We start from the raw sequence: 15988 nt of genomic DNA, 5'->3' as shown, positions 1-15988 counted from the left end.
TTCAGATTTTTTAAGCGCAATACGGACCCGGAAAAAAATTGCAGAAAGTAGGGCGAAATTTCACAAGTTTTGCTAGAGGATAGCCTTGGTTTGCACAAAATTTCTGAAAAAATCTCCCGAAATGGTTTTTCCCTGAAATTCCGCGTAAGAATCTCCACTGAGTTTGGGATAAAACGCGACAGATTTCAGGTCAAACGGATGAGTATTCACCCAGGAAAAAAATCAAACAGCATCACACACAAGCGAACCTTCCTTTCAGCCCGGACACTGACGAATAAAAGATTTATTGCGAATCTTGTAGGACGAGTCTGGGGCTCAAATCTCAGCCAAAACTCAGTAGACACAATGAAGAATGAATGGTAAAAATTTCAGACCAAAATACCCAAGGGGTAAAGCGCAGTAAGTCCCAGACCGAGAGTGAACAAAACCGATTTTCCGAAAACAAAACGTCCTGGCTTTTCTTCCCCGTATCATCTTTCTGTGATTTGTTTACGGCCGTGCCTCCTCACCTGGGTGCAAACAACATACGAAAGTACTTTTGTGAATTTTTTCAGCGCAATACGGACGCGAAATTTTTTTTTTCAGAAAGTAGGGCGAAATTTCACAAGTTTTGCTAGAGGATAGCCTTGGTTTGCACAAAATTTCTGCAAAATCTCCCGAAATGGTTTTTCCTAAAATTCCACGTAAGAATCTCCACTGAGTCTAGGACAAAACGCGACAAATTTCAGGTCAAACGGATAAGTATTCACCCAGGAAAAAAATCAAACAGTTTCACACAGAAGCGAACCTCCTTTCAGCCCGGACACTGATGAATAAAAAATTTATTGCGAATCTTGTGGGATGATTCTGGGGCTCAAATCTCAGCCAAAACTCAGTAGACACAATGACGAATGTCTGGTAAAAATTTCAGACCAAAATACCCAAGGGGTAAGGCGCAGTAAGTCCTAGACCGAGAGTGAACAAAACGATTTTCCGAAAACAAAACGTCCTGGCTTTTCTTCCCCGTATCTTCTTTCTGTGATTTGTTTATGGTCGTGCCTCCTCACTTGGGTGCAAACAACATACGAAAGTACTTGTGCGAATTTTTTCAGCGCAATTCGGACGCGAAATTTTTTTTTTCAGAAAGTAGGGTGAAATTTCACAAGATTTGCTTGAGGATAGCCTTGGTTTGCAGAAAATTTCTGAAAAAATCTCCCGAAATGGTTTTTTCCTGAAATTCCGCGTAAGAATCTCCACTGAGTCTGGGACAAAACGCGACAGATTTCAGGTCAAACGGATGAATATTCACCCAGGAAAAAAATCAAACAGTTTCACACACAAGCGAACCTCCTTTCAGCCCGGACACTGATGAATAAAAAATTTATTGCGAATCTTGTGGGATGAGTCTGGGGCTCAAATCTCAGCCAAAACTCAGTAGACACAATGAAAAATGTTTGGTAAAAATTTCAGACCAAAATACCCAAGGGGAAAGGCGCAGTAAGTCCCAGACCGAGAGTGAACAAAACCGGTTTTCCGAAAACAAAACGTCCTGGCTTTTCTTCCCCGTATCTTCTTTCTGTGATTTTTTTATGGCCGTGCCTCCTCACCTTGGTGCAAACAACATACGAAAGTACTTGTGCGAATTTTTTCAGATTTTTTAAGCGCAATACGGACCCGGAAAAAAATTGCAGAAAGTAGGGCGAAATTTCACAAGTTTTGCTAGAGGATAGCCTTGGTTTGCACAAAATTTCTGAAAAAATCTCCCGAAATGGTTTTTCCTGAAATTCCGCGTAAGAATCTCCACTGAGTTTGGGTCAAAACGCGACAGATTTCAGGTCAAATGGATGAGTATTCACCCAGGAAAAGAAATCAAACAGTTTCACACACAAGCGAACCTCATTTCAGCCCGTACACTGATGAATAAAAAATTTATTGCGAATGTTGTGGGACGATTCTGGGGCTCAAATCTCAGCCAAAACTCAGTAGACACAATGACGAATGTCTGGTCAAAATTTCAGACCAAAATACCCAAGGGGTAAGGCGCAGTAAGTCCCAGACCGAGAGTGAACAAAACCGATTTTCCGAAAACAAAACGTCCTCGCTTTTCTTCCCCGTATCTTCTTTCTGTGATTTGTTTATGGTCGTGCCTCCTCACCTGGGTGCAAACAACATACGAAAGTAGTTGTGCGAATTTTTTCAACGCAATACGGACGCGGAATTTTTTTTTCAGAAAGTAGGGCGAAATTTCACAAGTTTTGCTAGAGGATAGCCTTGGTTTGCACAAAATTTCTGAAAAAATCTCCCGAAATCGTTTTTCCTGAAATTTCGCGTAAGAATCTCCACTGAGTTTGGGTCAAAACGCGACAGATTTCAGGTCAAACGGATGAGTATTCACCCAGGAAAAAAATAAAACATTTTCACACAGAAGCGAATCTCCTTTCAGCCCGGACACTGATGAAAAATTTTTTTATTGCGGACCTTGTGGGACGTGTCTGGGGCTCAAATCTCAGCCAAAACTCAATAGACACAATGACGAATGTCTGGTAAAAATTTCAGTGCAAATTACCCAAGGGGTAAGCCCCAGTAAGTCCCAGACCGAGAGTGAACAAAACCGATTTTCCGAAAACAAAACGTCCTGGCTTTTCTTTCCCGTATCTTCTTTCTGTGATTTGTTTATGGCCGTCCCTCCTCACCTGGATATAGACAACATACGAAAGTACTTGTGTGAATTTTTTCAGCGCAATACGGAAGCGAATTTTTTTTTTCAGAAAGTAGGGCGAAATTTCACAAGTTTTGCTAGAGGATAACCTTGGTTTGCACAAAATTTCAGAAAAAATCTCCCGAAATGGGTTTTTCCTAAAATTCCGCGTAAGAATCTCCACTGAGTTTGGGACAAAACGCGACAGATTTCAGGTCAAACGGATGAGTATTCACCCAGGAAAAAAATCAAACAGTTTCACACACAAGCGAATCTCCTTTCAGCCCGGACACTGATGAATAACAAATTTATTGCGAATCTTGTGGGATGAGTCTGGGGATCAAATCTTAGCCAAAACTCAGTAGACACAATGACGAATGTCTGGTCAAAATTTCAGACCAAAATACCCAAGGGGTAAGGCGCAGTAAGTCCCAGACCGAGAGTGAACAAAACCTTTTTTCCGAAAACAAAATGTCCTGGCTTTTCTTCCCCGTATCTTCTTTCTGTGATTTGTTTATGGCCCTGCCTCCTCATCTTGGTGCAAACAACATACAAAAGTACTTGTGCGAATTTTTTCAGCGCAATACGGACGCGAAATTTTTTTTTTTCAGAAAGTAGGGTGAAATTTCACAAGTTTTGCTAGAGGATAGCCTTGATTTGCACAAAATTTCTGAAAAAATCTTCAGAAATAGTTTTTTCCTGAAATTCAGCGTAAGAATCTCCATTGAGTTTGGGACAAAACGCGACAGATTTCAGGTCAAACGGATGAGTATTCACCCAGGAAAAAAATCAAACAGTTTCACACACATGCAAACCTCATGTCAGCCCGGACACTGGTGAATTAAAAATTTATTGCGAATCTTGTGGGACGAGTCTGGGGATCAAATCTCAACCAAAACTCAATAGACACAATGACGAATGTCTGGTAAAAATTTCAGACCAAAATACCCAAGGGGTAAGGCGCAGTAAGTCCCAGACCGAGAGTGAACAAAACCGGTTTTCCGAAAACAAAACGTCCTGGCTTTTCTTCCCCGTACCTTCTTTCCGTGATTTGTTCATGGCCATGCGTCCTCACCTGGGTGCAAACAACATAAGAAAGTACTTGTGCGAATCTTTTCAGCGCAATACGGACGCAGAATTTTTTTTTCAGAAAGTAGGGCGAAATTTCACAAGTTTTGCTAGAGGATAGCCTTGATTTGTACAAAATTTATGAAAAAATCTCCCGAAATGGTTTTTTCCTGAAATTCCGCGTAAGAATCTCCACTGAGTTTGGGACAAAACGCGACAGATTTCAGGTCAAACGGATGAGCATGCACAAAGGAAAAAAATCAAACAGTTTTACACAGAAGCGAACCTTCCTTTCAGCCCGGACACTGTTGAATAAAAAATTTATTGTGAATCTTGTGGGACGAGTCTGGGGCTCTAATCTCAGCCAGAACTCTGTAGACACAATGACGAATGTCTGGTAAAAATTTCAGACCAAAATACCCAAGGGGTAAGGCGCAGTAAGTCCCAGACCGAGAGTGAACAAAACCGATTTTCCGAAAACAAAACGTCCTGTCTTTTCTTCCCCGTATCTTCTTTCTGTGATTTGTTTATGGCCGTGCCTTCTCACCTGGGTGCAAACAACATACGAAAGTACTTGTGAGAATTTTTTCAGCGCAATACGGACGCCGAAAAAAATTTCATAAAGTAGGGCGAAATTTCACAAGTTTTGCTAGAAGATAGCCTTGGTTTGCACAAAATTTCTGAAAAAATCTCCCGAAATGGTTTTTTCCTGAAATTCCGCGTAAGAATCTCCACTGAGTTTGGGAAAAAACGCGACAGATTTCCGGTCAAAATGATTAGTATTCACCCAGGAAAAAAATGAAACAGTTTGACACACAAGCGAACCTTCCTTTCAGCCCGGACACTGATGAATAAAAAATTTATTGCGAATCTTGTGAGAGGAGTCTGGGGCTCAAATCTCAGCCAAAACTCAGTAGACACAATGACGAATGTCTGGTAAAAATTTCAGACCAAAATATCCAAGGGGTAAGGCGCAGTAAGTCCCAGACCGAGAGTGAACAAAACCGGTTTTGTGACAACAAAACGTCCTAGCTTTTCATCCCTGTATCTTCTTTCTGTGATTTATTTATGACCGTGCCTCCTCACCTGGGTGCAAACAACATACGAAAGTACTTGTGCGAATTTTTTCAGCACAATTCGGACGCGAAATTTTTTTTTCAAAAGTAGGGCGAAATTTCACAAGTTTTGCTAGAGGAGATAACCTTGGTTTGCACAAAATTTTTGTAAAAATCTCTTGAAATGGTTTTTTCCTGAAATTCCGCGTAAGAATCTCCACTGAGTTTGGGACAAAACGCGACAGATTTCAGGTCAAACGGATGAGTATTCACCCAAGAAAAAAATCAAACAGTTTCACACACAAGTGAATCTCCTTTCAGCCCGGACACTGATGAAAAAAAAATTTATTGCGGACCTTGTGGGACGTGTCTGGGGCTCAAATCTCAGCCAAAACTCAGTAGACACAATGACGAATGTCTGGTAAAAATTTCAGAGCAAATTACCCAAGGGGTAAACCCTAGTAAGTCCCAGACCGAGAGTGAACAAAACCGATTTTCCGAAAACAAAACGTCCTGGCTTTTCTTTCCCGTATCTTCTTTCTGTTATTTGTTTATGGCCGTGCCTCCTCACCTGGATGCAGACAACATACGAAAGTACTTGTGTGAATTTTTTCAGCGCAATACGGAAGCGAATTTTTTTTTTCAGAAAGTAGGGCGAAATTTCACAAGTTTTGCTAGAGGATAACCTTGGTTTGCACAAAATTTCAGAAAAAATCTCCCGAAATGGTTTTTTCCTAAAATTCCGCGTAAGAATCTCCACTGAGTTTGGGACAAAACGCGACAGATTTCAGGTCAAACGGATGAGTATTCACCCAGGAAAAAAATCAAACAGTTTCACACACAAGCGAATCTCCTTTCAGCCCGGACACTGATGAATAACAAATTTATTGCGAATCCTCTGGGACGAGTCTTGGGCTCAAATCTCAGGCAAAACTCATTAGACACAATGACGAATGTCTGGTAAAAATTTCAGACCAAAATACCAAAGGGGAAAGGCGCAGTAAGTCCCAGACCGAGAGTGAACAAAACCGGTTTTCCGAAAACAAAACGTCCTGGCTTTTCTTCCCCGTATCTTCTTTCTGTGATTTGTTTATGGCCGTGCCTCCTCACCTTGGTGCAAACAACATACGAAAGTACTTGTGCGAATTTTTTCAGCGCAATACGGACGCAAATTTTTTTTTTTCAGAAAGTAGGGCGAAATTTCACAAGTTTTGCTAGAGGATAGCCTTGATTTGCACAAAATTTCTGAAAAAATCTTCAGAAATAGTTTTTTCCTGAAATTCAGCGTAAGAATCTCCATTGAGTTTGGGACAAAACGCGACAGATTTCAGGTCAAACGGATGAGTATTCACCCAGGAAAAAAATCAAACAGTTTCACACACAAGCGAATCTCCTTTCAACCCGGACACTGATGAATAACAAATTTATTGCGAATCTTGTGGGACGAGTCTGGGGATCAAATCTCAGCCAAAACTCAATAGACACAATGACGAATGTCTGGTAAAAATTTCAAACCAAAATACCCAAGGGGTAAGGCGCAGTAAGTCCCAGACCGAGAGTGAACAAAACCTTTTTTCCGAAAACAAAACGTCCTGGCTTTTCTTCCCCGTATCTTCTTTCTGTGATTTCTTGATGGTCGTGCCTCCTCACCTGGGTGCAAACAACATACGAAAGTACTTGTGCGAATTCTTTCAGCGCAATACGGACGCGAAATTTTTTTTTTTCAGAAAGTAGGGCGAGATTTCACAAGTTTTGCCAGAAGATAGCCTTTGTTTGCACAAAATTTTTGAAAAAATCTCCCGAAATGGTTTTTTCCTGAAATTTCGCGTAAGAATATTCACTAAGTTTTGGAAAAACGCGACAGATTTCAGGTCAAACGGATGAGTATTCACCCAGGAAATAAATCAAACAAGTTCACAAACAAGCGAACCTTCCTTTCTACCCAGACACTGATGAATAAAAAATTTATTGCGAATCTTGTGGGACGAGTCTGGGGCTCAAATCTCAGCCAAAACTCAGTAGACACAATGACGAATGTCTGGTAAATATTTCAGACCAAAATACCCAAGGGGTAAGGCGCAGTAAGTCCCACACCGAGAGTGAACAAAACCTGTTTTTCGAAAAAAAAAACGACCTGGCTTTTCTTCCCCGTATCTTCTTTCTGTTATTTGTTTATGGCCGTGCCTCCTCACCTGGGTGCAAACAACATAAGAAAGTACTTGTGCGAATTTTTTCAGCGCAATACGGACGCAAAATTTTTTTTTCAGAAAGTAGGGCAAAATTTCACAAGTTTATCTAGAGGATAGCCTTGGTTTGCACAAAATATGTGAAAAAATCTCCCGAAATGGTTTTTTCCTGAAATTCCGCGTAACAATCTCCACTGAGTTTGGGACAAAACGCGACAGATTTCAGGTCAAACGGATGAGTATTCACCCAGGAAAAAAATCAAACAGTTTCACACACAAGCGAACCTTCCTTTCAGCCTGGATACTGATGAATAAAAAATTTATTGCGAATCTTGTGGGACGAGTCGGGGAATCAAATCTCAGCCAAAACTCAGTAGACACAATGACGAATATCTGGTAAAAATTTCAGACTAAAATACCCAACGGGTAAGGCGCAGTAAGTCCCACACCGAGAGTGAACAAAACCTGTTTTCTGAGAAAAAAAACGACCTGGCTTTTCTTCCCCGTATCTTCTTTCTGTGATTTGTTTATGGTCGTGCCTCCTCACCTGGGTGCAAACAACATAAGAAAGTACTTGTGCGAATTTTTTCAGCGCAATACGGACGCGAATTTCTTTTTTCAGAAAGTAGGGCGAAATTTCACAAGTTTTGCTAGAGCATAGCCTTGGTTTGCACAAAATTTCTGAAAAAAAACTCCCGAAATGGGTTTTTCCTGAAATTCCGCGTAAGAATCTCCACTGAGTTTGGGACAAAACGCGAAAGATTTCAGGTCAAACGGATGAGTATTCACCCAGAAAAAAAATCAAACAGTTTCACACACAAGCGAACCTTCCTTTCAGCCCGGATACTGATGAATAAAAAATTTATTGCGAATCTTGTAGGACGAGTCTGGGGCTCAAATCTCATTCAAAACTCAGTAGACACAATGACGAATGTCTGGTAAAAATTTCAGACCAAAATACCCAAGGGGTAAGGCGCAGTAAGTCCCAGACCGAGAGTGAACAAAACCTTTTTTCCGAAAACAAAACGTCCTGACTTTTCTTCCCCGTATCTTCTTTCTGTGATTTGTTTATGGCTGTGCCTCCTCACCTGGGTGGAAACAACATAAGAAAGTACTTGTGCGAATTTTTTCAGCGCAATACGGACGCAAAAATTTTTCTTCAAAAAGTAGGGCGAAATTTCACAAGTTTTGCTGAAGGATTGCCTTGGTTTGCACAAAATTTCTGAAAAAATCTCCCGAAATGGTTTTTTCCTGAAATTCCGCGTAAGAATCTTCACTGAGTTTTGGACAAAACGCGACAGATTTCAGGTCAAACGGATGAGTATTCACCCAGGAAAAAAATCAAACAGCATCACACACAAGCGAACCTTCCTTTCAGCCCGGACACTGACGAATAAAAGATTTATTGCGAATCTTGTAGGACGAGTCTGGGGCTCAAATCTCAGCCAAAACTCAGTAGACACAATGAAGAATGTCTGGTAAAAATTTCAGACCAAAATACCCAAGGGGTAAGGCGCAGTAAGTCCCAGACCGAGAGTGAACAAAACCGATTTTCCGAAAACAAAACGTCCTGGCTTTTCTTCCCCGTATCATCTTTCTGTGATTTGTTTACGGCCCTGCCTCCTCACCTGGGTGCAAAAAACATACGAAAGTACTTTTGCGAATTTTTTCAGCGCAATACGGACGCGAAATTTTTTTTTTTTCAGAAAGTAGGGCGAAATTTCACAAGTTTTGCTAGAGGATAGCCTTGGTTTGCAAAAAATTTCTGAAAAAAGCTCCCGAAATAGTTTTTTATTGAAATTCCGCGTAAGAATCTCCACTGAGTTTGGGACAAAACGCGACAGATTTCAGGTCAAACGGATGAGTATTCACCCAGGAAATAAATCAAACAGTTTCACACACAAGCGAACCTTCCTTTCAGCCCGGACACTGATGAATAAAAAATTTATTGCGAATCTTGTGGGACGAGTCTGGGGCTCAAATCTCACCCAAAACTCAGTAAACACAATGACGAATGTCTGGTAAAAATTTCAGACCAAAATACTTAAGGGGTAAGGCGCAGTAAGTCCCAGACCGAGAGTGAACAAAACCGGTTTTCCGAAAGTAAAACGTCCTGACTTTTCTTCCCCGTATCTTCTTTTTGTGATTTGTTTATGGACGTGCCTCCTCACCTGGGTGCAAACAACATACGAAAGTACTTGTGCGAATTCTTTCAGCGCAATACGGACGCAGAAAAAAATTTCAGAAAGTAGGGCGAAATTTCACAAGTTTTGCTAGAGGATAGCCTTGGTTTGCAAAAAATTTCTGAAAATTCTCCCGAAATGGTTTTATCTTGAAATTCCGCGTAAGAATCTCCACTGAGTTTGGGACAAAATGCGACAGATTTCAGGTCAAACGGATGAGTATTCACCCAGGATAAAAATCAAACAGTTTCACACACAAGCGAACCTTCCTTTCAGCCCGGACACTGATGAATAAAAAATTTATTGCGAATTCTCTGGGACGAGTCTGGGGCTCAAATCTCAGCCAAAACTCAGTAGACACAATGACGAATGTCTGGTAAAAATTTCAGACCTAAATACTCAAGGGGTAAGGCGTAGTAAGTCCCAGACCGAGAGTGAACAAAACTGGTTTTCCAAAAACAAAACGTCCTGGCTTTTCTTCCCCGTATCTTCTTTCTGTGATTTGTTTATGGACGTGCCTCCTAACCTGGGTGCAAACAACATACGAAAGTTAGGAACTCGACTGGATTTGGGACAAAACGCAAGAAATTTCAGGTCAAACGGATGAGTATTCACTTAGGAAAAAAATCAAATAGTTTGACATTCAAACGAACCTTCCTTTCGGCCCTGACAGTGATGAATAAAAAATTTATTGCAAATTCTGTGGGACATATTTGGGGCTCTAATCTTAGCCAAAACTCAATAGACACAATGACGAATATGTGGTAAAAATTTCAGACCAAAATACCCAAGGAGTAACGAATAGTAAGTCCCAGATCGAGAGTGAACAAAACTGGTTTTCCGAAAACAAAACGTCCTGGGTTTTCTTCCCTATATCTTTTTTTTGTGATTTGTTGATAGATGTGCCTCCTGACCTGGGAGCAAACAACATATGAAAGTACTGGTGAGAATTTTTTCAACACAATACGAACCCAGAATAAAATTACAGAAAGTATGACGAAATTTTACAAGTTTTGGTAGAGAATAGCCTTGGTTTTCAATAAAATTTCTGAAAAATTCTCCCAAAATAGTTTTTTCCTGAAATTTCACGTAAGAATCTCGACTGAATTTGGGCAAAACGCGACAAATTTCAGGTCAAACGGATGAGTATTCACCTAGAAAAAAATCAAACAATTTCGCACACAAACTAACCTTCCTTTCTAACAATTGTCTTAAATTATTATTAATAAGAAATTTATTAATTGTAATATTTTTTTTATAATTATTTTTATTTATTAATAATTTTATCATAATAATTATTATTATTATTATTAGTATCATTATTAAATTAATGTTATTTTAAATGTGATATAAGTGATTATTTATTATTAAATCAAAGTATTTTCCATAAGATATATTTTCCTCGTTAAACCACGTCATTTCTTCTGTAATAGTTATCTTATTTCTTTCTTATTCATAATCCTCCAAAAAAATTACCAATTTAAATTAAATCTTAAATTTTGTGTCGCTATACCAAATTTTGGAATATAGTTTATTCATTTTAATTTAAATGTGATTTTTCAATTTTAATACATCAGGTATCGATGGATGCATGCATGAAATATATATATATATATATATATATATATATATATCATGAATGAGAAGATTAATTTTAAGTGGATAATTAATATTTTAATATTATGTAACTACGTAAAATATCGTATAACTTTTAACAGTCTTCTTAACATATAGAGATCATGTTAAAAAAGTAAGTTTAAAATATTTTAATTTATTCTAATAGTTTATGTTTTTGATCCAATGGTTGAAACACATGTCTTATTTATTGTATAAGGAAATAATATATTTTGTATTAACAATCAAGACATCTCTTATTATACATTTCTTAAATATGTAATTTCACCATTACTTATTACAAATTATGTTGTTCCTATGTATTTTATTTTGTAGAACTAATTATATTTAAGAAAAATCTTGCAGTATGCCTTTCTCCACGACACATGGTTTAATTAGATGGAACGTTGAATGCTGTTTAATTTAAATTATTGACACTTGACTGGTGTGATCCTTTAAAGTCTTAAGATTATTTAATCGATTCATTCAATAAAGGATAAGAAAATAAAAACATTTTTTGTATTAAAATTGATTTCAATGTGTTAAATTTGATACATTATAACATTGCTTAAGTATTGGCATGTTTTTTCAGTTTTAGTTTGATAATATTTTTTCTAATTATATGGCTATTTATTTTAACCATAATTTTATTAATATTAATTGAACTATTTACTTATAATAATATCACTTATCACTACTGCTGCAACAACAATATCAACAATATAGGCTCAAACACTCCTCTTAAATAATGTATCCATGTCAAATTCACGTATTGGACATCAACACTCGTAGAACACGTATCGATGAAGTGTCCAATTCAAAAAATAATTGTTTTATTTTTTATAATTCTAGCACGATTCTAACAAAATTTTAAAAAAGAGAAATATATTAATTTTTTAAAAACTCAAACTTATTGTATAAATTTTTAGTATGATTATAAAAATAAGGAACAAATCATTTTGAACCAGCCATGAAAAATATCTTTCTACTAGAAAAAAAAAACGGACATACTTGTGTACATAAATTTTTGTTGTCAATTTATATAATTCATAATTATATAATATATAAATTTGTGTCCTCGTGTCGTACATTTTAAAGATTATACGTATTCGTGTCATATATCAGTGTCTTTGCTGCATCACCTAGTTTTACAGTCTGCACCAGTTGCTAACATTGCAAATTTTGATTCAAGAGGGAACCTAAAGAAGCTTACTACTAGTATGTAAGTACATACATCAGTAGGTGTTAACAATAGCAATATTAACTGGGTATGTTTGTGTTTAACATGTAATTTTTCAAGAACATTTAATGGTGATACAGCTACTCTATATGTATAGGATAGCTAACAATCTTCATATATGAATAATCTTGCCAGGGATTCAGTTCCTAACTACGTGTATGAAGAAAACTATATTAAGAGAAACAAAATTTGAATTGGTGATCTCTAACTATAGAAAAAAATTAATCTCCTATCATCAGCTGGGGGATATCTAAAAAATAATGTATCAAGATTCCACTAGTAGAAATCAAGCATGGTGACCCCGATAACAGGTAGTTCGCCATGGTACTTGACCAACTTCCTATACCAATGCAAAGGTCTTGGCACCTGACTCGCAGCTCTTATTTTTTAATGGTATTGAATAAAGGGTGTCTTGAATATAGGGTTTGTAACTGCAGGATTGTTGTTTTGCTAGTTTTAAGTGTGTGCCTAATTTACCATTGTTGATATTTTATGTACTGTTTGAATGAATAGCATCCTGTATGGTGGTGTAAGTGCATTGGGCAAGTCCAATGAATGGTCTGCTGGCAAATGAAAAAAGAATGCAGGGGAGGAGTTGACTATGAAACATGATATTGATTCCATTATACACGTAGCTATCTGTTTTTGTTTTTCCATTTTACATTCCAAATCTCCCTGTAATGTGTTCTAATAAACTTACCTTTGGGTTTAAGTAGGTCCAAGTAGCAGAAGAGCACTGCAACATCTTGCTGCAGAACATCTAGGTGTTAAGATCTAAACAAGAGCACTGCCCTGGTTAATCAATGTCTATCTGCTATTTTGGTGAGTGGATCACAGTTGATATATCCCTTAAAAGTAATTTTACGGTCTTAAGCAAAAGATACTAACTGTGCTTGGATTGGCATTGGAAACTGGGAAATGAATAAAATAAATCATACACACTCAACGTGTTTGTACTTCAGCTACCAATGACCATTGAGACATGGATTGGCATGGGAAACTGGAAAATGAATAAAAGCAAACTACTCCAATGTGTTAGTATTTCAGCTAGAAATGCTTCAATGCACGTCCATCTGACCTTCCTCTCACATGTTTTTCAGTTCAACTGACTTAGAATATATGCAAGCAATAAAACAAACACATATGCACATCAACACTCGTCTTATTTCTCAAAACGTAATTAACTAAGGTCATAGTGAAATATGTTCAATGATAACTTCCTGTTATGATGACAACTTAAGAATAAAAAGGAAAATAAGATCCAAACAGGACGGTCTCTGAGGTATAATTGAACACGCAATCATGACTCAAAGCAACTTAACACCAACATCCCTAAGAGAATCAATAACCGCTTTAACCTTACCATGATATTTCTGTTCTCTCTTCAAGTGAACAGAAACAGCAGGAATGTCCTTGAGCAAAAGGCGTTCGGCCAGTATCTTCCCAATCTTTGCAGCTGCAGCCACATCGCGAGTAGTTCCCAAGCTTGATCGCAAGGCTTTCTCCTGTGAGCTTGCAGAAGAGGCTACAGTAGCAGTTGGGGTGTGAATCACCTGGGCACTCACATACTTGTTGGTAAAATGCATCTTCAGAACATAAGGTTTGAGAAAATTTATAATCCTGGGAGGCCTCACTGGGGGTGGTATAACCATATCTGTTTCAAAAGATAACCCTAGCTAATATAAGCATAAAATTTATAATAAAAAAACACTTTTTTGTGTCAGTTTTTCGCATAACAAATATAACTCAAGAAACCAACACCCATAAAAAATTATCAACTCTCAGCCACATTCGAATGTTGTATATGAAACAAGAAACCAAGCATTTCAATGTATCCACAAAATACAAGTTCATTTCATGGTTTGAATATCTGGCAAATGCAGAATTCAAAATATCAACTAAATATAAACTTTTCCCCCTTTCAACCTCCGTCCATTCCCAAAAATTTGCGAGATAAAAGAGCAACAGAAAAAGGAAGGTAGGAGACGAACTTGAGGCAGTGTGCTAAAGATGAGGAACCCACAAGCGAAGCCAAAAACATTTAAACGTAAAAAATGAAAAGAAGCAATTTCTCTGAAAATATTGCATTGGGAACTTTGATCAAACAGTTGAAAGGCATAGTACTGGGTATTGCTTAACGGGTTAAACAACAATTAGAAGAAATTGAAGCAGACCAGTAACACAAAATTTGAATTGAAAAGGAAAACGTAGAAACATACCTGAGGGGTGAGATTAATCAGATCCAAGTAAGAGACTTTAACAAAACACACAACACAAAAGTAAGAGTCAATTACCCTCGCTCGCGCTCTCAAACTAAATCCCTTCTTTTAATTCTTTGTGTTTTATATTCAAATTGGGAGATTTTTTTTTCAAAAAAATAAATACTCAATTCGTTTAAAGTATTTAAAATAGCGTAAATAATAATAATTTAAATATTCCATTTGTAGTTAAAAGAAGCATCACAGGAAAATGATCATAATAAAAATAAACATTATATATAATATAAAAACAATAATATTTTTTTTAAAAAAATTATCTTTACATAATTCAAATGTAGTTTTGTTCGTGATATATTAAATATATTTCTTTAGTAAATAAAATGTTTAGATTTTGATTATAATAATTTTTTTCTTTATTCTTCATTTCTCTTAAATTGGAAAGAGCTGTTGTTGTTCTCTAGTACATGTCCACCATAAGCATATAAAAGATATTTTATACTTTTAGAAACTATTACATAAAGTAAAGGTAATACCAATAAAAAACTTACATAAGTACACATAGTTATATTTAATCTAAATATATCAAAACAATATGGAAAATCCAACAAAAAAACTAATAAGAAAATCTTAGTTATCTTCATGATTAATCAAAACAATCACACAAAATAGTAAATTACTTAAAATTAGAAAAAAAATTAAATGAACAATAATAATAATAATAAATATGTGTTTTAATACAATTAAATATTCAATATATTATATCTCAAATATCTACTTCCAATAAACTTAAAAACACATATTAAATAACAGACCATTTATTTCAAAAAAAAAAATCATAATATTAATTATATCTTATTATAAACTAACATCTAACTCAATCGAAGTTTTAAATCATCCTCACATTTCAAGAATCATATTAAGATGAGTTTATAACAATTGAAATGCATACATCATACTAAGTTTTGATCGCAAAATCTCTATCAACTTCTCACTCATTGATATCTTAATTTATGTTATTTAAATTATTCATAAATCAAATAATCTTTATAATATAACATGTTTTTTTTATTTAATATTGAAAAATACATAAATTCAATACAACATCCTCAAATATGTGACTTAATCAATTATAATTCAATTTATATCAACGGTTATTTCAATAATCTAAATACACACAATAATATGTAATTTAAACATTAAAATCTTAAATTAAAAATAATGCATAATAAAATATTAAAATTTGATCACGACTTTGACTAAAATAATGTTGAAAAAATATTATTTTAGATTGTTTTAGTAGAAATGTTTAACTTGAACAAAAATTAGGAAGAATCCAAACATTCAAACAAACATAAAACCTAACAAAATAATCATAAAACTTAAACAAAGCTTATAATTCAAATCTAGCTATTCTCAACCATTTTAATATAATTATGGCACTAGTATATGCATAATGTAAAATTCATAATATCAACCATTTGATTTAGATTCAATTCTCATCACAACTCAATTTCAAAGAACCAATTAGAGCATTAACTTATTTTACAAAACTTCCTAATCAGAATAATCTCTCCATAATTTTTTTGTAATTATACTGATGAAAATTTCTGACGACAAATATTCACTACAAGTTGACTATGTTCATTGATAAGACGAGGAGAAATTATTATTTACACGAATGATAAAAAAAATAATATTAATAATAAGAAGTGAAAGATAATGAAGAATAATGAGTTAAGAAAAAGA

The 15988-nt window shown here is 36.0% G+C and overlaps 1 protein-coding gene across 1 annotated transcript; it reads right to left on the bottom strand.

Moving 5' to 3' along the window:
- Positions 1-13167: 13167 nt before the first annotated feature.
- Positions 13168-14369, bottom strand: LOC137826391 (uncharacterized). The gene is made up of 2 exons (XM_068632349.1): positions 14243-14369; positions 13168-13677 (listed from the first exon to the last, which is right to left on the bottom strand). The coding sequence occupies exon 2, from the start codon at positions 13673-13675 to the stop codon at positions 13331-13333; it is 345 nt and encodes a 114-aa protein (XP_068488450.1). The 5' UTR covers positions 13676-13677; positions 14243-14369; the 3' UTR covers positions 13168-13330.
- Positions 14370-15988: the final 1619 nt, after the last annotated feature.

The sequence above is a fragment of the Phaseolus vulgaris genome, chromosome 8, assembly GCF_000499845.2.
Source record: "Phaseolus vulgaris cultivar G19833 chromosome 8, P. vulgaris v2.0, whole genome shotgun sequence".
Taxonomy (NCBI): Eukaryota; Viridiplantae; Streptophyta; class Magnoliopsida; order Fabales; family Fabaceae; genus Phaseolus; species Phaseolus vulgaris.
The sequence above is the reverse complement of the archived record's forward strand: the minus strand, read 5'-3'. Positions and strand labels throughout refer to the sequence as shown.

Excerpts from the sequence above, each read along its gene's own strand:
- LOC137826391 (XM_068632349.1), bottom strand. The coding sequence starts at position 13,675 with ATGGTTATACCACCCCCAGTGAGGCCTCCCAGGATTATAAATTTTCTC.